Consider the following 22,235-nt stretch of genomic DNA (forward strand, 5'->3'; position numbering starts at 1 on the left):
CGCGAACTAGATTTGAAGGAGGACGAGGCGACGATTCGGGTAGGGGGGTGTGGTCGAGTCGACGAACAGAGAAAAGAGAAGGAAGGTTGTGGTTTTCTTGTGGAAGTGTCAACAAAGTGCAAAGACACTGGGTACCTTGTCCATTATATATTGGGCACTGGGAAGGCACAACACGGAGTCGGTGAAGGGGCGAGATGCCGACTCCGACTCGAAACAGATCTGATTTCGTAGAGAAGCGATGGATCTTGCTGACAAGAAGTGAATGAATGCCAGACAAAGGTTTGGCCAATCGAGGGAACTGGTGACACCGACAGACTCCCGGCGATAATGAAGCGATTGCCCGATGGGGAAAGACCTGCTCGGACTCGCGTGGTCCGATGTCCGAGGCCGACTCTTTCGTCCGCTTTCGTCCGTCGCCGCCTCGATCGCCTTTCACGATCCCTTCTCCACGTTCTTCCCTGCATTATCATTATCCAATTATTGGTTTATTAGCACATACTTGCCCTCTCGCACCGTTGACCGCAGTGTAACGGATTCCGCTTCGGACGAATGCCTGTTTCTTCCACGTGGCCGCCATGCTCGCACAGAGTCCTGCCTCCGTCCGAAAGGGCACCAAGAGCTGCACCGAATGTACTTCTTATCAATCGCTTCCCCGGATTTAGTTACAGACTAAAGTCATGCAGGTAGAAGACGCAAAGTTCGCTGCGTTCGCATCCCCGAGGATGCCCCAACATGCCGCCAGTGCACAGAGCGCAATACAGCCTGTGTCGCTCAGACGTCAAGTGGCCGGCCGCGACAATCGCAGCGGCTGCCCTCGCGGTACCGGATCGCGCAGCTAGAATCTCAGGTTAGCAGACTAACCAAGATTGTCAACAACATCGAGGTTAAACTCGGGGGTGTTGGGTCGACTCAACTTGACCGACCCACCACTCATTCGCCCGGTTCCGACGACTCTGATGCAGAATCCACCGCGTCAGAGATGCTGATTGCAGAAGAGCCGTCACATCTACGCTCATTGTTTCAAAACGAGTGGCTGAGTGTTGATACGGATCGGCGCAACGAGCAGCAGCAGGAGCGACGGGCGAAGGCCTCTGCTCACCTTGAGGAAAGTCTGCGACCATCATTGCAAAAGTTGATCCCAACCAAAGAGGAGACAGTAGAAATGTTGTCTTGCTCTTACGACTGGTTACAAATGATACATTCTATGCTTCCCCAGCCATCCCAGTTCAATTCGAATCAGGAGGTAATTGCGGACTATGAAGAGATGTGTCGACCAGATGTTGGTGTTATACGTCTGGCTTCATGGCTATTGACAGTATCGATTACGGCTCAACAAGTCCCTGAAGGGGCCAGGACGCCGGAGGCCCAAGCTGCAAGCTATCAAAAGCGAATTGTGTTTGCCCGCACCGTCTCGGACATCGTTGAAAACTTCATTATGACCCACGATCGGCTAGTTGGAACGCTTGAAGGTCTGGGAATGACCATACACTTTATTCGGCTGTAAGCGATCTCCGCGATTTCCCTCTCCAGAATGCTTGAAGCACGATCGTATCTACACATTCAAAACGGCACGAATCTGACTCAGAATTATAATTAGGCAAATGGGACGAGGCAATCCCCAGAAGGCCTGGCTTAGGTTACGGCATCTTATCGCCCTTGCTGAGCTCATGGGATTGCCCAAAGCAGCACAACTAGCTCGCATCAAAAAGGCCAATGGAGCTGCAGATCAAACTGCTGAGAACGAGAAGCTCCAGTACTGGGAGATGATCTGCACCGTCGATCGGCTGGCCGGAATGCTCATCAATTTACCGCCGTATACAAAACGATATCCGGTGCGGAATCCCGATCCTATTGTGGTTGGCGGTGTTGTTCAGCCTGCGATATATATGATCCGCCTAGTCGATATCACGCCTAAAATCTACGATCTGGAAGACCTCAGCGTCTCACAAGGCTCAACCACAAAGCTTTACACTTCGGCGCTGGAAATTGCTCGCGAGGCAAGGGACCTCGCTTCTCAGACCCCAAAGTCTTGGTGGGTCATCAATATGGATGATGACCTGAAACCGGATCATATTGTTCAATATATGCATTACTGTATTGTCATGAAGGCACACCTTCCAGTCGCCCTCCGACAAGATCAAAGTGAGGAGTATCTGTACAGTCGTTTAGCCTGTATGGACGCCTGTGAGTCTATCGCACAACGATACAAATTCCTCCGGCGGAAGCTTCCATCTGGATTCTTTACTCTGCGACTGCTTGATCTGCAGGCCTTTGCAGCTATGGTGTCCCTACTCCTGACAGCTCATTCCTGCCCCTCCGCCGATAACTGTAGCTTTCAAATTGACAAGGCCCGCCTCGAGGGCGTAGTGGAGGGGGTTATTGAACTAATGGAAGAAAAGTCGAAAGATGGAGCTGGCTCTGGCTTTGCAGGGCATGGTGCCACTTCGCTTCGTGCCCTACGGAATCTTCTGCAACAAGAGGACAGTAACGCGGAGTCTATTCGCGAATTGACGGTCGTTGTGCCTCTCCTGGGAAAGATCCATGTTCGGCGTAACCTCCCCACAGCCCAACCCCGTCAATCTCATGTGCAGGCAACTTCAGACGCGATACCCCAATCAACCAGCTGGGTTCCCCAGGAGCAAATGGTATCCGCTGCATATAACCCACGACTCAATACAAGTACCTACATGCAGGACGCGCTAATGGCCGGTAATGGGAGGCCGGATATGCCCTGGGGGGATTTCTCGTGGTCTATTGAAGATGCTGGTAATAATCTCCTAGACGATGCTCTCATGGCGGAGCCCTTCGGCCAAACGGCGTTATGGCAGAATGCATATTATAACATGCCGTTCAGTTGAGACATTCAATCGGGCAGGGCAATTTGGAAATACCTACCTTGTATTGGCAATTCATCCATGGTCATGACGGTAGCTGCCAACATGATGGCATGTCAATAAACCTCATTTGGTGCCCATGCCGCAACACTACTAACGCAAGTGGTCGGTGTCGACGCTCAGGAGCACGGTTTATATAATGGCGATTAAGGGCGCTCGACGCGAATGACAGACCAAAGCTAATTTATTGTCAAATGCCGGTACACCCAGCCGAACGACGGCTCAGCTTGTCATTTAGCCGATACCCCACAAGCAGGCGGCGCTGGCCGAACTTGAACCTCCAGGGGTCCTTGACTCCCCCGCCCGGGGAAATGGCGCCATTTCTCGCACCCCATTGTCAATGATTAGTGATTATAAATCGCAACAGTCCCTGAAATATAAGCCAGAGGTAGGAACCTTGGACATTGCTGTGCTACGCAAGTCGCGGTCCAATTAGGATGTCGCCAAATGGCCGAGGGAGCATCACATCGGCAGACTTCCGAGGCAGATCACCAGACCAAGACAACATCTCTAGGAAAGGCGGCGAAAAGTCTTTGGCTGGGCCACAGGCCGAGCCTCAGGGACAGGTGCCGTCGCAAAAGGTAATTCCAAACGGTGGCTTTGAAGCATGGCTTAGTGTTGGGGCGGTATTTTGCGTTTTTGTCAATACCTGGTGAGTCGGAAGCGAGCAGGCCTGAAAACGCAACCTAACTTTTATCCAGGGGAATAATCAGTACATATGGCGCTTTTCAGGAGTTTTATCAGACACAATTACTCTCTGACGAGTCACCATCTGCGGTATCCTGGGTTGGCAGTATCCAGGCGACGCTCATTGTTATGGTTGGCCTTGTTTCGGGGCCTTTGGTCGACCTGGGCCACCTTCGTATCCTCATCGTCTCGGGAAATTTTCTTATTGTGTTTGGAATGATGATGACTAGCCTGGCCTCGGAGTACTACCAAGTTATCCTAGCCCAAGGCTTCTGCGTTGGAATTGGTGGCGGTATCGCCTACATCCCCGCACTGGTGGTGATATCCATGTATTTTACTACTAAGCGTCCGATTGCCATTGGTTGTGCGTCGATAGGATCGAGTGTGGGAAGCGTCATATTTCCGATCATGTTCCGGCAGCTCCAACCAAAAATTGGATTCCCATGGACGGTGCGTTGCATCGCATTCATCAACCTGCTCCTCGCCATAATTACGTGCGCGGTGCTATGTCGCCGATCGGGTGAAAAAGTCGGCGCTCGAAGTCTCGTCGATTGGAAAGCGTTTAAGGACGTTCCATATATGATGTTCTCGGTTTCCTTGCTACTTGTGATGCTTGGTTATTGGATCCCCTTGTTCTACGTCGCCTCTTATGCACGGACAGTATTGGGGACATCAACAAGTCTTTCCTTTTACATGTTAGCCATCATCAACGGCGCGTCAGCATTTGGGCGAACAGTACCATACCTATTGGGCCAGCGGGTAAAGCCCATATGCACACTCCTGGCCTGCGTGGCGGGAGCGGCAATTGCCATGTTCACATGGATCCCCGCGACAAACACTCCAGGCTTTATCGTGTGGTGCTGTTACTGGGGGTTTTTGACCGGCGTCATAGTGACCGGACCAACATCCATTATCTCTCACCCTGCTCTGTGCCCGGATATAAAAATGCTCGGAACAAGAATGGGGATGATGTGGGGTATCAGCTCTATAGGCTCGTTGATTGGGACACCCATCGCGGGCTCATTGGTCAATTTATCAGAGGCATATTTCTTGCGCGCTCAGATATTTGCGGGCTGCTTGATGTTGGGTGCTGTCGGGTTGCAGCTATGGCCGACACTTGTTGTCATTCGGTATGACCGGCAACACGCGCAGTCTCGTTAGCTTAGCAGTACTACGTCTGCCTAATAGAAGGAGCTGCTCGAACACATTTCCGTGTGCAGATCTCTAACCACGATTCTCCTCTTCATTCACCACAACGGGGGAACATGTGAACCCATCGAACTCCCCTGGAGCTTTAACCTGGCTGCCTAGTAGCAAATATAGATTACACGAAAGGGAAGGAGCGATGAGCCCTATCGATCCTGCCTGGGACAGAACGGGAATCCATAGCTGGTTCCCTTTCGGCTGAAATTCACACTATGGGCGAGGGAAAGAGCCGGGGACACGATGAACTTTGTTGTATAAGGAAGGAGCAACAATTGTAACTCATTGAACCCGGTACATAAATATCTACCATTTGTAATTAGAAATCGCTAAACTGAATACGCTAAATAACAGTCCAAAAAAGCTAGTTAAAAGGGAAACATGAAAAACACAAGTTTGACAGTAAAATCAAAACAAGGAAGCAATTTGCAAGAGGGAAGCTCCAGGTTCCAAATGCAACAACATATGAAAAGCAATTTATGCTTATGATGAAATACTCTCCCTCTTGGAGAACTTGCCCATAATACCGAATGCCTTCTTCCACCGAACCTTCTTCTCGGCCTTCTCGGCCGGAGTGGGAGCCTCTTCTCGCTGCGCATTGATCGAGTCCTCGTGGAGAGCCTGACCCATAGCATCGTGCGCCAGTACTGCCATATGTCCCAGAAACGTGGGTCGATCAAGTAGGTCCTCGATGCGGATTTGATACCCTTCTTGTTGGAGAAGCCATGTTGCTTGACCGAGAGCAAAGATGTCACCGCCCAAATCGTAGAAAGAGGTGTCGAGTTGGAATGTCTTCTGGTTGGATTGCATAGCAGGCAGAACCTGTTGCCAGGTTCGGCTGAGGATGGCGGAATGCAGCAGGATGTCGGAGATGTTTTGACTCTTCAATTGGGAAGTTAGAATCTCGTGGTCAGGGATCCTGGGGAGATCAGGGACAGTTTGGGGAGGGAGGGAGCGGAGGGTGGTCGGCGATGGAAGCGGAGCAGTAGGGTTGGTAGTAAGGGTGACGATGGTGTCGGCCACCAGATGAAGTACTCGAGATGCGAAAATCTCTGTGATGGGCCCCGTAGAGGAGTATCCTAATGTGAGGCTGATCTGGTTCGGTGTTAGGGATTTGGAGACCAGAGTGAGATCAGCCAAGTTGTCGACTGCCCCGGCCGCACCGACACGATACTGGGTGTTATCTAGACTCATTTGACCCTCAAAATCGACGTTCTGATGAAGAACTGCGGTCGAAAAGAATGTGCTGCAATGCCAATCAGTGCAACGCTGGATGATTTCGCGGAACCCAAGGGATTCGTAAGGCATCGTAGCAACCAGCTGATCTTGGAGATATCTGATTAGATCAAGCCCAGTCCATCTATTGCCAAATGTCACTCGCACGGGGATAATGTTGAGACAGGGGCCAACCACATCTTGGACTCCAAGAATAGATGCGTTACGCCCGTTGGTCGTCAAACCGAATATAACATCGGCGTCGGCAGATAATCGCGCAAGAGCAAGAGCCCACGCCGCTTGGACAATTGTCCCAACCGTGATATTTCCGATCGTTGAATTCTGGCCGATATTGATCGTTGTGCTAACATCAGTGGAGGCACCCATAGTCTGGTATCTGTTGGGATAATCTCGCGACACAACTTCTGTCATCCGTGATCCCTTTAGGAGGTTTGTCCAGTATTCGTAATGGTCGGCGGAAATGGAACTTGGTAGCAGGCGCATGTAACTGGAATACGGCATAGCCGGGGCTAAAGTGCCCCCCTCATACCCTTGCTTAAGAGCTTCAAAGATTTTGGAAACGCACATGCCATCGTATTGAGCGTGCGACATTCTAATGAGAAGACGGTGTTGGTTTGTGCCCTGGCGCTTGGCCACCACAAATTGAACAAACTGTTCGCCTTGCGGCAAGCCTTGGTCCCGGTCTCGCTGCTGCAAGCTAGCCGTGAAGGTGTCGAGGTCCGTTTGAGTCTCGTAAATCGCGATAGACGGCCGGACCTTTTTGAGGATTACCTGGTAGAAATTGGCTCCTGAGCACACAAAGACAGTTCGAAGGATATCGAATGCATCAACGATACGGGCGCAGCTCTCGCGAAGCCGTCTGAGGTCAAGCTGCCCTTCGCCGTCGAGGTAGAAGTAGTTCAACATCCACCGGGATTCAAATAATTGGGCCGTCAGAGACATGGCTTGGAAATCAGTCACCGGAAGGACGTCGGCGATGCCTCCCTTGAAAAGTCCGACCTTGGGACAGATATCGTCAGGCAGCGAGTCAATTGGCATGTCCTGAACATTCGTAATATGAAGAGACTGGCGGGAGACCGTGCCCGAGGGAAAGCTGTCGTCCACGATTTCCCCAACTTTTTTGGACCCTGAGTGGTATTCCTCTTGAATGGCCTCACTGGGGACCATCGGAGCAGTGTGGACAATAGCAGTTGAATATATGACGGCTAGCATATCGTCAAAGACTGGGTTTCGAAAGACATCTGCCACAGTCATTACGAGTCCCTCGTCACGAGCTGCGCTGGCCATCTTCATTGCTTTGACGCTATCACCCCCAACACTAAAGAAGCTGTCCTGTCGGTCGATGCTGTCGATGGGTAGATTTAATGCCGACGACCAAAGCATCAAAAGTTTCTTTTCGAGGTCCATGGACATTCGGTGGCGGCTTGTTCGAGAAATAACTGAGAAACGACGGCGTATGGAAGACATACGAGAGACTGGCGAGACCGGGACTTCGCTTGGGTAATCAGAATTGGACATTGTGTTGGCTGGATGTTGGGTGGTTTCATCACGGCTGGGTTCCTGTAGTTTGGCTAGGTCCTCTTTCTTCAAAACTCGGCTTAGGATCTCATTGACCCGCTTATCGATCTGCTGTTGGATAAGAGGATCGCTGACTGAAAGCCTTGGAGATCTGGATCTGACACTGCTTCTCCGGCGAAGACTGCCCTGAGCGCTCATCTGCCCGAGTTGTTGAGGCTCGGGGGCGACAAGGTTCCCGGCGGTTTCAACCGTGCCTGATGAGTTTTCGATAAAAGCAACAAATACTCGCGCGATTCCTGACACTAGGAGATTTGCCTGCTCATCCGATATAGCGGTAGACCAATACCGGAGAAGTATACCCTCGCCGCCCTGCGTGGTCATCGCGTTCACCGTGACGGGGAACTTGTATTGGAGGTCAGTACTGGAAACTACTATATGAATAAGGGGGCGCGCTTACCTCGCTAGGGTCATACGCTTGTTGGATATCAAAGGACAATGCATCGGCCCCAGAATTAGCAGACGGCATCTTATTCTGGATAGATAGAGCGGAGTTGAATAGCATTTGGCCATCCAAGCCGAGCTCACTCTGTACATTTGCCAATGAACAGGATTGATACGGAATGCTGCGGAAGAAGTCATCCTGGACTCCTTTGAAAGTATCTGCTAGCGACTGGCCCGGTGAGAATTGCACGCGGCAGCAGAGCATGTTGATGAATATTCCAACCGCCTCCTGGATACCAGCAACGGGTGCATCACGTCCGGCAGACAAGTAACCAAAGCAAACGTCCTGGGTACCCGTGAACTCCCGAAGCACGATGGACCATGCAGCAAGTATCAAGTTCGCGAGAGTAACTGACTCTCTTTGACCTAGCTTTCTTAACTCTGTAAAGCGGTGGAAGTCCATTTTGACAGACTTTAGTTCCTTTGTACCTTGCCCAGAGGCTGGGAGATGACAGGGTTGAACGCCACGCAGATATTTAGTCCAAAATTGAAGGCCGTCTTCGCTGGCGTGGCTGCGCATGTGTGCGATGTAGTCACGATAAGACGGGCCGGGCTGCGTGGGGAGTTGACGCTCGTATGCCAATGAAAAGTCTCTCAGAAGGACCCCAACCGATGCTCCGTCAATGATTGCATGATTCATCTCGAGCTTCATTATAGCCGCACCGTTGGATGCCTTGCACACAGTGACCTGGTGCAAGTGCTTCATACCGTGTTTGCGGTTTGTCTCTCCAAGGGATACCTTGTTGAGTTGCTCTAGTATATTAGAGTCGTTGCATTCGAGCTCCACCATGTCAGCATGGAGATTCCTTAAAACAACTTGGTCGAATGATCCATCCTTCGAGTTACTATCGACGAAAATAGTTCGCAGAATAGAATGGCGGTTTACCACCATTTGCCATGCCTTGCGAAGCCGTGGAATATTGATGGGTTCGTTGTTTCGTGTGTCCCTGACGTTGAAGATGGTATGGAGAATGTAGGCGGAGGGGTCGCGGAGCTGGCTGAACATAATCCCTTCCTGCATGGACGAGCAAGGGTATATGTCTTCAACGAGGTCGCGGTCGTGGACTCCGAGCTTTGGTAGAGTTTCTTTAAAGAGTACCTGCAGATTCTTTTGTGAGGTCGACAACAACGGGTAATCTGAGGGCATGGCTTCAAGCTGCGAGTCATGCTGAAGAATGTCGAGTGCTTCATAAAGAGTCGACTCGCACTCGGATATCCAACGGCTGATCCGGGATTGGTGTTGCATATTCTTGTTATAAGTAAACGAGAATTGGAGCTGGTCTCGGATAACGATCGCCGAGACTTCAAACAATGAGAACCGAGGAGTGTGCGGACCCATATCCCCGGCTACCATGAAGTCATTCTCATCATAGGCCCTACCATAGTGTTGAAACAAGGAGTCACTCCGCTCTAGCTGCTGGAGCTTGCCCAGGTAATTGAAAACAATCTCAAACGGAAGGGTCATTGGTAAGGATTGATTTCCGTTCTGGGGTGCAAGGACGCTCTGGGCGAAAAAGGAAGACCCAAAATTGATGGTCTTATGACGCGCGTCCTTGACCATTCGGAGCGTATCAATAATGTCATCTGGTGGTTCTATTAGCTCCAAAATCATCCGAACGTATCGTGGGGCACTTACCAGATGGCAGAGTTGATGGAAGGGGGCATATGGACGTGAACCAACCGACAGTTCCTGACAGGTCGATATCACCATCCCAGGGATGTCTACCATGGGTTTCGTTATAAACAGTTGGGACTTCCCTATCAGCGAAGGTCCTCCGGAAGGAGTGCATCAGCACGGCCAAAAACAAGTCTAGTGGCTCAGTTCTAAGGCGTGCATGGCACTTGTCTAGCGCCAGAGCGGTTTTCTTCGTGCTCAACGAGAACTTCTTCATCTTCACATCTCCATAGCAATTTGGGACATTCTTCATGCCCCAGTACTCTGGCATGGCTGGTTTTGGAGAAAACGGGAGATGGTTCTGGTAGTCGCCCTTTCTGCAGTGTTCAAGTTGCTTCGCGCACCAGTTCTGGAATGGGAACGGCCAGTCGGGTGTAAGAGAGCCAGAGTGAACGAACTCCTCGAGATCCTGAAGGATGAGGCGCCACGATACCATGTCAACACATAAGTGATTGGCGACAAGGAAGAGGATCTGATCGACGCCAGGGGCCTCGAATAAATTGGCGGCGAAAACAGGGCCGTTCTGAAGGTCGATGTTGTTTTGTGTTATCGCAATCATGCGCTGAAGGTCATGCTCCTCTCGCAAGGGAGTGACTTGGAAATTGTAACAACGCTCACCAGCCTAATATAGAGTTAGAGGATACAACTAGGGGACTGGAATATTAGGTCTGGATACTTACTGCGATGATCTGCTGCTCCCACCTTCCATTAACCTGCCTGAATCGAGCTCTTAACATAGCATGCCTTTTGGTAATGGCATTGAGTCCGTTGGCGATAACTGAGGGTTCAATCCGACGGGGCAGTTGTAGAGTGATACTTTGGTTGAAGCGAGCTGACCCTTTGAATTCCGCGGCATACTCAAAGTAAAACTTTTGAATAGCGGAAAGATCAAACCAACTATCAGAATCTTCGGTTTGGTTCAGACTCTTAACACCCGTCTCAGCAGCCTTCGCTAGTTCTTTCACCGACGTTGCCTGAAGAATACCGAGAAGCGAAAGGGTAATACCACGTTTGCGAGCATGGGAGACAAGGGCCATTCCGGTGATACTGTCGCCACCTTGAACTCTATCAGCGACACACACAGGAAGATAATAATACTGCTTGATACTCACCTATACTGGTAAATGGCATGCCAACGTCAATCTTATCTGCTGGGGTATTGAGAACATGGGCTAATATTTCCTGCAAAACGGACAATGTGTCATCTTTCTTGCGCGATACGGATGTTCTTGACACAGCGGCCTTGCTGCGCTTGAGTTTGTCGTAACCTCTCATCACTCTGTTATATGTGGTATCATCCACGGCCTCAACCCAACTAGTGATCTTCTTCCTATCAATCTTGCCGGAAACAAGCATTGGAAGCGAGTCGATGACCGCCCACGTTTGGGGTACCATATAAGGTGGAAGTTGGCTGGCGAGGTTACCTTGGACCTCCATTAGCTCAGCCATACCCTGTTGCTCCATTAAGTGTTCTGCAACGAGGCTGCAGCCGGCAGAGGATATAAGGCTAGTCTCGGTGGACAGGCTGTTCAGAGAAAGGATGGCGACCAGGCGCTTTTGTAGGCGCCCTGCCTTGGGGAGAACAATCACGACGTGTCGTACATGTGGGTGTTCATGAAGTCGGTATTCGATCTCTCCCAGCTCCATCCGTTGCCCATGGAGTTTCACTTGATTGTCTTTACGACCGACGTATTCAAGTGACCCATCGACGGTCAGGCGTGCTAGGTCGCCCGTGAGATAGATACGACGATTGGATTTGCCGTGGGCTTTGGCTCGTGCCCACTTAGGGTTCGTTATGAAGGCACTTGCAGTCTTTTCAGGGTTTTTGAGATATTCCCGTGCAAGCACTGGGCCTTCCAATGCAAGCTCCCCAACTGTTCCCACAGGGTACAAACGGTCATGGTTGTTCGGGTCCACAATCCAGGCGTGAGTAGATGGGATGGTTTTACCAATATTAGCCGGGTTGCGGTCTTTGCCGATATTCGGGTTGAATGTGGCGTAGACGGATGTCTCAGTTGGGCCGTATGCATTGATGAAGTGGACTTTGTCTGACCACTTGGTCATAGCCTCGTGCGACATCATTTCCCCGCCACACACAATGACTTTCAGTGAGGGGACTGACGATGGCTCCATAATGCTGGCCAGTGAAGGGGTGCAGAAAAGCCAAGAAGCATCCAAGCGTTTGATAGCGCCTGATATGTCATTCAAGCGCTCTTCGTCGCTAGGGATGCAAACACAGCCACCGAATATCAAGGTGCCTAAGATTTCCATGACCGCTGCATCAAAGGTGAGAGATGCGAATTGGAAGACGCGAATGCCAGGCTTCAGGTGAATTATGGGACCATATGCCATGGTACTGCTCGTAAATGCCCGGTGCTCGATAATAATGCCCTTTGGTCTACCAGTTGAGCCGGAGGTGAAGATCGCGTATGCAACATTGGAACTGGTGGCACGCATGGAAACACTCGCAGGGGAAGCCTGGTATGATTTCACTGTTCTCTGGTCCACGCCTAGCACCGTTGCTACCTTACCAAGGTAGCGGCTCTGGTACTTTGGTGTGCACAGCAATATCTTTGCTCCGGTTTCCTCCAAGATCTCCTCGTGTCTGGAGACGGGGTGCGCAGGATCCAAGGGAACGAATGCACCACCTGCAATAAGGATGCTCATTATCGTCACGATCATCCAAACGGACTTGTCCATGCATATCGGGACAAGCATTTCGGGACCAACACCCAGTCCTGAAAGATGTTTTGCAAATTCGGAGGCCGTGTCAAGGAGCTCTTCGTACGATAGGTTGCCGTCCCAGGATGCTACGGATGGCGAGTCAGGGTATTTCAACCGCTGGTCATTGACAAGTTCGTGGATGGTTCGGTTCACGAACGTTGGTTTCTCACGATTCCATGCCTCCATATCTGTACGGTCATCTTCGGAAACTACCTCCAGGTCAGAAAGAAGCTTGGTATCAAACTGCGGAGAAGCAGCAAGCTGGTTCAACACGACACTGAACTGCCCCAAGACTCGTTTGAGACGCGAGGCTGGAATCACCCGATCATCAAAGTACGCAGTAAGATTCACCGTTTCGGACACTTTGCATTCGACTGTGAGTGGGTACGTGAAGAATTCTTGGTTTGTCTCGGTAGTTTCGACAGACCAAATGCCTGAATCCATCTCCTTCATGGCAGTCTGGATGACTAGGAGGCTTTGGAAGTCGCAAGCCTTGCGGGCATCTTCGCTTAGCTTCCTGATACGCTGGAGTCCGACGTGCTGATGAGGAATAATTGTAGCTGTAGATTGATGCACACGCTCAAGGTATTCGGTTACCTTCATACTGGAATCAACAGCAATTCGAGTCGGCACCGTGGTAAGCAGCGGGCCCGCAATCTCCGCAGCGCCAGAGACTTCGATATTTCGCCCCATGATTGTTTCTCCAAAACAAACATCCCCGGATTCAGTGTGCAGAGAAAGGACAATTGCCCAAGCCGCTCTTACCAAAGCCGGGAGTGTGACATCCTTCCTCTGGGGAGTAATGTGGGTGCTAACTTGAAGGCGGTTCGAGGAGATGACTTTGGACACTCCGGCACTTCTTATGTCAGGGAATGGGGGCGCTGAGATATCGCGTAGGTAAGTTCGCCAGAAGTTTTCAGATGCCGCTACATCACGCTTCTGAAGGTGGTCGATAAAAGCGCTGTAAGGAACCATCTGCTTGCCAACTGATGGCCGTGAAGCATTCTGACAAATCGAATAGTTTTCTTCTACCTTCCCAAACACGAGAGGCAAGCTCCATCCATCATAGATTGAGTGGTGAATAGACCAGGTGAATGTCCGTGAATATCCAGTGTCCATGATGCGATACCCGGCCAAGTGCCCTCCATGACGAGTAGCAACATCAGATGCACTCTGGTCCCAGTCAATTGGCGAAGGTTTCAGGACGGCTTGAACAAAGTTCGCAGCGGCAGTATGGATAATTCTTGTTCTGAGGATATCGATTTCGTCAACAGTCTTCTGCCAGGCTGCCTTGAACGTGTCAATATCGACGTTGTGTGCAAGTTTCAAAACGGGATTCGCGACGTAAGCCCCCGGTTGTCGAAATGACGCAGTGATCAGGCCTTCTTGGAGTGCACTGCATGGATACACATCGCATATTGTGGACTTCGAAACGCCGCAGATACTCGCCACTTCGGCAAGCAGCTCTTCGCGGTTTATGGTACCCAGTAGAAGGCTAAATGGCTTAATTATTTGGGATGACTTAACGGGAATCTCAACGGTCTCACAGCACTTGACCATGTCCTTTAACTCTGGATAAGCGAAGATATCAGCAACCGTTATCGTGAGTCCGTCTGCTCGAGCGGCGCTTCCAAGGCTCATGGCCGTCAAAGAGTCACCCCCTAGCTCGAAGAAACTGTCGTCACCGTTGATGTCCTCAGGATCGATTTCCAATACCTCAGCCCAAATACGTCGAAGTTTTGTTTCTGCCGAGTCCTTGTTTGCGTGGCTATCGCGATTCTCGATCTCGGAGACAGAACTGAGACTTGACTGTGAGTGGCGAGGCGTCAAGGCAGGAGTACCAATACTGCTAATGTTTGGACTAGTGTTACTAGCCTCATGTACATCCGTGGCCGTAGGGACAAGTGGTGTAGATGGGAGCAGATGTTCCTTGGGAACCAGGTCACTCGTGCTCCTTGGCGCAGAGAGAGAATCACCGCGGCTAAGGGTACCGAACGTTTTGACCAAAAACTCGTAGCTTGATACACTATCAAGTTCCGGGGTAGCGGGGCATTGATTCAGAACATACCCCTCCTCGGTCGAAAGGCAGCTGACTGCAACCTCGCGGTGATTGAGCACAATGCGTTTTGACAGCTCTCGTGGGAATGCAATGTAGGCCGAGTCTGTTAGCGGTGTGTTGTGAGAGACATAGTCTCCGGTCTCCAGGGCCTCAAGGAATTCATATGTGACCGGAATAACATAGGGAGTGATTTCCTCGAGAGACTCTGCCCTGTTCAGGGAGGACATGGCAACCTGAAGATCCGCTTCCTGCATCCAAGCGTGGGCGTCTTCCGATAGGGCATCCATCTCAAGGGGGACGCAGATTGCACCTGCCTTCCAAATTGCTAGGATTGTAATTATAGCCCATGGAGAGTCGGAGTTGTCGAAGCTAATCGGCACCTCTATCCCAGGAAACACCCCTAAGTTGATTAGGTAGTTAGCTAAAGCGGATGAGAACTCGTTCAGCAGTCCATAAGTCAGGTCTCGTTTCCCAGTCGCGATAGCCAAGCCATCTGGGGTTTTTTCTGCCTGTGATTCGATGAGAGCCTGGACGCAATGGGTGGGTTCTGGTGCCGCAGGTCTACTTCGTTGACCAAATTGTGTGATATCATCCGATAAAGAAGCCGGCCTCTCAATTGATTTTAAGGTCGCTTTACTGGCCATTTCTGATAATGATCGGAGGAAACAATCCGCAACTTTTTCAGCTTTGGCGTCCGACAGCCAATGACTCCAGTAGTTCAAGTCGAGTTGGGCATCGCTGTCGGTGGCTTCAACGTTAATGTATACGGCAACCTCTGCAGGGTCATGGATACGTCCAACGGGTTTGAACTGCATCGATGATTCATCTCCGCTTTCACTTGGGAGTTTTCTATATGAAACACCGGTGTTGAATAGCGACACTCTGGATGACTTCATGGCGTGTTGTATATCGATCAGCGAGACGTCGCGGTATGCATAGTTCACCATATAGTCGTCCTGAATACGTCGTGCGATCTCAGCAACGTCGGGTGAGGCGATTCTTAGACGGCATGGTAAAAGGTTTATAATCGGGCCGACCATGGATTCGATTTCAGGGACCGGGGCATCTCTCAACGAGGTAAGGTAGCTGAAACATACCTCCTTTGTCTGACAAAACTCAGCCAAAGTAAGACTCCATGCAGCATTAAACGCATTGGCCACGGTAATATTGTTGGCCGAGCAGAATGACTGCAGTTTATTGAAATCAGTAAAATCGAGGCGGATGGACTGGAGAGTTTTACGCCCGGTCGTCTTGTTCATGTCCGACGGTAGGTGGCAAGGCTGTAAGCCAGACAAATAGTCGCACCAGTGACTGATCCCTTGTTTATTTGGCTGACGTTGCAAGAGCAGGAAATCCTTGAACAGGGGCCTCCTTCTCTGATCTAAGCCACCGCCATACGCGCTTCGGAGGTCGTGGAGCAATAGTGAGATAGAATTACCGTCCATAGCTGCATGGCTAAGCTCCAGTTTGCAGGCAGTGGTTCCAGAGGCGCTCTGGCAGATCGTAAGACGATGAGCCGGCTTTGCTGAGCGGTAGTCTGCCGGTGATTGTTCCTTGAACACCGAAATGATATCCTGATCATTGGTGCACCGAAGAAGCACTGGAGTCGACGTGTATTTCTTCAGAACAATGTGGCTAAACGGGTGACGTCGGCTAAGCCCAGTAGCAAATACTGTACGCAACATAGCGTGGCGGTCAACCACTTTATTCCATGCGTCCACCAAACGCTGCACATCAGGCTGGGACGCGTTGGGCCCTGCTCGGATCTCCCAGGTACCTGAAACAGCGTAAAGCATGGGGTCTCGGGCTTGGCTCAAAAGCACACCTTGTTGCATCTTGGAGCAAGGGTATATATCTTCCACTTCATCCATTGAGTGTATTCCATGCCGGCGCAGCTTCTGTGTCTGCAACAAGGAAAGTTCTGGGTAGGTCATCGTCATGAGAGGGAAGTCGCTTAGGGTTCGCTGAAGCGGCAGGGTGGGCAACTGTATCGCCAAGGATTCCAGAACGTCCTGGAAAGATCTTACCCAGCGCTGGACATCGTCTTTGCGTTTCATAGAGGCGCTGAAGGAGAACACAAATCGCAGTTGGCCATTGACCACCGCCGCGGAAATCTCAAAGAGGGAAAAGCGAGGTGTATCACGACCAAAGTCAGCAGAGCCACCTCCTTCTCGGGTCTCACCAACCATCTGCTCTGCAAGCTGAAAGAGGCCATCAGCCCTTTGGAGGTCCCTGTGCTGCCCGAGATAGTTAAGGTTTATTTCCATTGGGCAGTCATGGGCACATTGGCTTGACGATTGTTGAAGAGTTCGACGCGAAAAGGACGAGCGACCATTGTCAGACACCTTTCTGCGACGGTCTTTCACCCGGATGAGAGCCTCAACCGCATCCTTCGGGCTCTCTATCATAATGGGGTAAAGTGTAGTAAACCACCCGACGGTCCGTGAGATGTCAATTGCAGTATCCCATGGTTCCCGACCGTGGCCCTCATTGTAAATGACAGGCAGGGGTCGGTCGACAAATGTCTGGCCAAAGCTGAATAACATGGCACCCAGCAGGAGGTCGACAGGCTCAGTCTGAAGAGGTGCATGGCAGTCAGACATGAGGCGCGACGTTGTATTCTCGTCCAAGCAAAATGATGCGCAGCTAACATCACCATAAACAATATCCGCTGGTGCGAGCCCCCAGTAGTTGAAGTCCGCGGCGGGTAACGTCTCTAACTCCGGTTCCTGTTCTTCAATTCGCTTCGTGTGCTGGCTTTGTAACTCAAGCCAAGTCTGGAATGGCATATATGGAGCTAGGTTTTGGGAAGGGTTCAAGAGAGTGTCTTCCAGATCTTGCAGGATCACCCTCCAGGAAACAATATCGACAACGAGGTGGTGTGCAACCATCGACAGAACTTGCCTCCTACCTCTGACATCGACGAGATCGATAGCAAAAAGGGGTCCAGAAAAGCAAGAAATGGATCCCTGACTAGCAGCAACAATAGGATCAATATCGCTTTCGGAGTCGACATGATGATGGGACCATCGGTACGAGCCAGTGACGTCGTTTGTGATGCGCTGTTTTATTTCATTGTCGGATGACGAAATTTCGAAGCGAGCACGAAGCATCGAGTGCTTACGCACCAATGAATCGATTGCCTTCCGCAGGCTGTCAGCCTCGATGGGTCGGTTAAGCCGAGTTAGGATACTTTGGTTAAAGTATCCCTGGCCCTCTCGACGAACTTTGAAGTGAAGAGCTTGAATTGGTGAGAGGGGAAATGGCACCTCGGCTTTCTCCTCGTGAGAGGCAGAGGGTATATTTGATGTTACTTGGGCTCGAGAGGCCAAATCCCTGATAGATGAGCTCCGAATAACGTCTTGCATGGTGACTGTAACTCCGTGTTTCTTACACAGGTTCATGCAGGTCATCGCTGAAATAGAATCACCACCAAGCTTCAAGAAACTCTCATGCAAGGGGACCTGTTCAGGAGGAATATTCAGAAGCCGGCTCCAAACCTGGACGAGCTTGCTTTCCACATCGTTTACTGGTGCAACTGCAGCGTCGGCTGTTGCTTGTGCCGTTTCGGCTAGATATGGATTGCGGTTAATACCGCTTAGCCAGGCCAGGATGCCCTTGCGGTCAAGTTTCCTTGAAGGAAGGAATGGCATATCGCCCACCGATATCCAAATCGCAGGTACCATATATGTAGGTAGACGACCTGATAGCCTCTCCCTGAGGGCTGAAACTGATTGCTTGTGGATCTCTCGTGGGATTAGTTCCAGTGGCTCTCCTTTGCTTTGCCGGCCATCACCGTGGGTGAGAGACAAGACCGCCGTGAGCTTGCCCTGGGCGTAGCCTGCCTTGGGTAGAAACACAACGCAGTGTTTGACAAGAGCGTCTGATGTCAGACAAGCTTCTACTTCACCCAATTCCACTCGCTGGCCGTGGAGCTTAACCTGGTTGTCCTTTCGGCCGATGTATGTCAAGGAGCCGATATCGCTATTGTATCGCACAAGATCCCCTGTCTTGTAAAACCGACGGCGTCCTTGGTTGGAGTTGGGAATGCACCTCACAAACTGCGGGTTGTAAACAAACGCCTCCGCGGTCTTCGACGGATTGTTGATGTATCCTCGTGCTAGAGTCGGGCCTTCCAGCAGCATTTCTCCTACAGCACCAACAGGGGCAAGCTGATTGTGATCCTCAGGGTTGACAATCCAGCAGCGAGTGTTCAGTGGTAGGCCAATGTCTCTGCAGTCGGTAGTGGCGGTAACTTTGGAATTAATAGCCGCAGTTACTGAAGCCTCGGTGGGACCAAATCCATTGACCAAGTTGATAGTTGACCATTTGGTGCGGTGGGTTTCGCTCATTGCTTCACCAGCAAGAATCAAGGTTTTCACCTCTGGGATCATAGAGGGCTCGATGAATTCAATGAAAGATGGGGTAAGTGAGGCGTAGTTTGCGCGCAGCCGCTTTACGGCACCGACGATGTCATTCAACCGATCCTCTTCGTTCGGGATGCAGACGCAAGCCCCATGCATAAGAGGCGAAATTGATTCAGCCAAACTCGCATCAAATGTGTGAGCGGCAAACTGCAGCACCCTTGAGTCTGGGAAGATTAAAAGCCTGGGGCCGTGGACCATGGCGCTAGAGCAATATGCACGATGCTCAAGTAGTGTGCCCTGCGATAAATGTCAGTTTCCTATCATTAAACCACATCAGTAAGTGCCACCGACCTTAGGTTCTCCAGTCGATCCAGAAGTAAAAATGACATATGCAGCATTACTACAGTTTACTTCATCCGAGGAAATGAAACCAACTGGTGCCGATGGAATGCGATCAAAAGTCATTTGTGATAGCGGAATGACAACTTCGGTCAGGCCGAGTAGGCGGTCTGCGTGCCACTCGGAGCATAGCACAAGCCTCGCATTCACCTTTTTGATGAGTGACTGAAGTCGAGCTGGTGGGTGCTTGGGATCGAGCGGAACGAAAGCTCCTCCAGCTTTCAAAACCGCGAGCAGAGCCACAAAGTACCACATCTAGGTGTATGTTCCGTTAGACATGCAGAACAGCAGGCAGTGGGACCTATACTCACAGATTTGTCGAAGCAGAGGGGAACAAGCACTTCGGGTCCAACCCCGAGCTCCTGCAGGTGGTAGGCTAATTTGGTTGCTTCTTGGTCAAACTCCCGATAGGAGAGACTTCCATCCCAGGCACAGATAGCCTCGTCGTGGGGGCGGGAAATAACTTGTTCTCTAATAATATCATGGATGCAACGATCATGCACCTGGGGCTCAGGACCATTCCAAGTGCTGATCCGCTGGGAATCTGGGTCTGTAAAATAATTCAAGTTGCTCACCGGGATATCCTCCGGTGAGAGCACCTTGGTCAGTAGGTTTTGGAAAAGAGTAGCGATACCTTTCACATGTTCCATTGACATGCCATCATTCCGCCATTCGAGGAACATGCGGACATTGTCGCGAATAACCTTAACGTGAAGTCGTAGGAGGCACTGTAACCGAGATTTTAGGGCTATCGCGCAGAGCAGCATTTCAGAATGTTCACATACCTCTTGCGGGAGAGTCAGGGTCAAGGGAGAAACGCCCGACCGCTCCACAGTTCCCTGAGAGTCAGGTCTGTACGAACGGATCAGGACAACGCTGTTGTAGAGCCGGTAGCTGTCAACGATGGCATTTCGGCCTTCGTCAACAACAGTTGCTCCATTGGCTCCAGCAAGCATCGTTTTGACGGATTCTCCTTCGTTTATCACCAACTGCACCGTGGTTGGTTGCATTGTGTTGGATGATCCTTCGGTGGGGTTGATCTGCTCATTAGCGTCCACATATCGATAGCCAAAGCAGACATCGTCAGAACCCGTGTAACACCTAAGAATCAGACCCCAGGTAACTTGGATGACTGCACACAGCTTGTTGTCACGCCACGCTGACAACAAGTGAGCATCATCGCCAGCATTGGGATTGATGCGGAGGGACATTGGTCTTTGTGACAGTTCGGTGACTGAGCCGAACCTGGGCAAACAGCAAGGGGTAATTGGGGCCATTGTTTAGGTATTGAGAGGGTATCAACGAGGGAGTATATCAGTATTTTGAGGCGGTATATGCAGTATGCTTTTGCCTTTGTTGGTAAGCAGATTGGAGAGGCGTTGGCGTCGTTAAACTTGTGCAGGATATTGGTGTGGGTATATGCGCAAGTGAGGTGGTATAGGAGAAGTATGATAGAAGATTGTGCACAAGATAAAGTCTAGTATGAGATGCAATAAACGTTGAATGTCGCTCGCTCAAATTGAGTATAGAAAGTTGAAGGCACTGAGGACCAAAGTCGAAGTATAGATCGTGGTTGATCTGCCTGATCGTCGGCTTCCAGCTGCATTATCTATCGGTCGAGCTCCAAGCTATTCCAGCACCTAGTGAGTACCAACTACTAGCAGCAGCAAGCAGTTTCTCCATCTTCATTCTTTCTGTTTCTAAAAAAAGGGTCACCAGTCGGGTAAAAGCAAATGGCGGGCAAGATGCAAAGCCAGGTCGATGCGATACGAACTCGTGAACTTTAATGATTCAAAGCCTCTTTCCCTTTACCCCGAAGTATCGGTATCCATTACGGCAGTCCACGTCTTGTCGGTAAACAATTTCTGATAGGTTACTAGCCGAAATGGATATTCGTATTCGACAAACCTCTGCAGAGCTTGACAGGTGCATCTCCATTGGAGGGCGACCTCGTATCCGATTGCAGGCCGCAGCCCTCCACCAAGATTCCAAAAATAAATTTGCGGGGCAGTTTTGTGACATCAAGGCTCTGGTGCTATTCTCTTGAAAATGAGGAAATTGTAGCTTCATTTTCCATGTTTGTTAACGGTAGTCACGGGAAGACGGACTTGTACTTGCACATTGACTCCACCTATTACTTGCTGCGGATATCCAGGTCCAATATTCGCTGTTAGTCGGATCCTTTGCAATCCGGCCGAAACGGCAAGAGACAGCGAGAGTTGGCTAACAGCCAGTTCCGAATAGAACTGTTGATACCTCATCCACAGTCGGTTAGATGCCTTCTATCTGCGTGGTGCCGTCGGCATGACACACCGGCACCACCCACACGAATACGATCCACAGAGAATCGCCATGGCCTGTAGCCAAGCCAGATTGACCTGATTCTTGCCAAAATGGGGCCAAAATAATGCATGCTCGAAGCCTGCAAATGGAGGCATTAAGCCTGCCGTAGGGCTTGACACAGCCCAGCGGAGAGACACCCGATCAATCATAGTCAGCACGCGGCAGATGCACAGGTCCACTAAGATTGATCGGAGCTGCTTTATTTTAGTCAACGGGTCGTGTTCCGTGTCGTTATTGTGTTCCGGTTGGCTGGAGGGAGTGTCCTCTGCTCCCTTGCCTTAGCTGGAATGTGGTGTCGGATGAGCTGGGCAGTTAAGGCGAACAAGTATTGGCTGTTCCTGCTATATGCAACCTGCATCTTATTTCTCGTATATCGACGATGAGGGCGGAAAATAATCCCATGGCTTCTAAAAACGGCACGCCATGAGCTCTGCTCCACGGCTTTGCCAGATCATCACACCCCACGAGGCGCACGCCTTCACCGTTATTTGTGCACCCTCCCCGTCGGCCAAGGAATCTATGGCTTTTTGAGCTCGCTTGCTTTCCGTTGCTGCTCTAGTTTGCGCTGATATACGAGGTGTGCAATGCTAAGCTCATAGCAAGCCAACCACCACGCGAGCCGGGCCATC

At 50.8% G+C, this 22,235-nt stretch overlaps 3 protein-coding genes across 3 annotated transcripts; 1 reads left to right on the forward strand and 2 right to left on the reverse strand.

Annotated features, from left to right (window-relative positions):
* Positions 1-55: 55 nt before the first annotated feature.
* On the reverse strand, positions 56-682 carry ASPVEDRAFT_832447 (uncharacterized protein). Its single transcript, XM_040817343.1, has one exon. It carries the CDS (start codon positions 468-470, stop codon positions 144-146), a length of 327 nt encoding a protein of 108 aa, XP_040670847.1. The 5' UTR covers positions 471-682; the 3' UTR covers positions 56-143.
* On the forward strand, positions 576-4,742 carry ASPVEDRAFT_55096 (putative MFS monocarboxylate transporter; the record flags this gene model as incomplete). Its single annotated transcript, XM_040815020.1, has 5 exons — positions 576-630; positions 684-1,500; positions 1,598-2,818; positions 3,409-3,546; positions 3,596-4,742. 5 exons carry the CDS (start codon positions 576-578, stop codon positions 4,740-4,742), a joined length of 3,378 nt encoding a protein of 1,125 aa, XP_040670848.1.
* Positions 4,743-5,267: 525 nt separating this feature from the next.
* Positions 5,268-20,540, reverse strand: ASPVEDRAFT_31498 (uncharacterized protein; the record flags this gene model as incomplete). The annotated part of the gene is made up of 8 exons (XM_040810485.1): positions 5,268-7,940; positions 7,996-9,632; positions 9,676-10,336; positions 10,395-10,771; positions 10,827-19,161; positions 19,216-19,518; positions 19,575-19,991; positions 20,049-20,540. 8 exons carry the CDS (start codon positions 20,538-20,540, stop codon positions 5,268-5,270), a joined length of 14,895 nt encoding a protein of 4,964 aa, XP_040670849.1.
* Between the last annotated feature and the right edge of the window lie 1,695 nt (positions 20,541-22,235).

This window comes from Aspergillus versicolor (assembly GCF_001890125.1).
Source record: "Aspergillus versicolor CBS 583.65 unplaced genomic scaffold ASPVEscaffold_8, whole genome shotgun sequence".
In the NCBI taxonomy this organism is placed as follows: Eukaryota; Fungi; Ascomycota; class Eurotiomycetes; order Eurotiales; family Aspergillaceae; genus Aspergillus; species Aspergillus versicolor.

Excerpts from the sequence above, each read along its gene's own strand:
- ASPVEDRAFT_832447 (XM_040817343.1), bottom strand. The coding sequence starts at position 470 with ATGATAATGCAGGGAAGAACGTGGAGAAGGGATCGTGAAAGGCGATCG.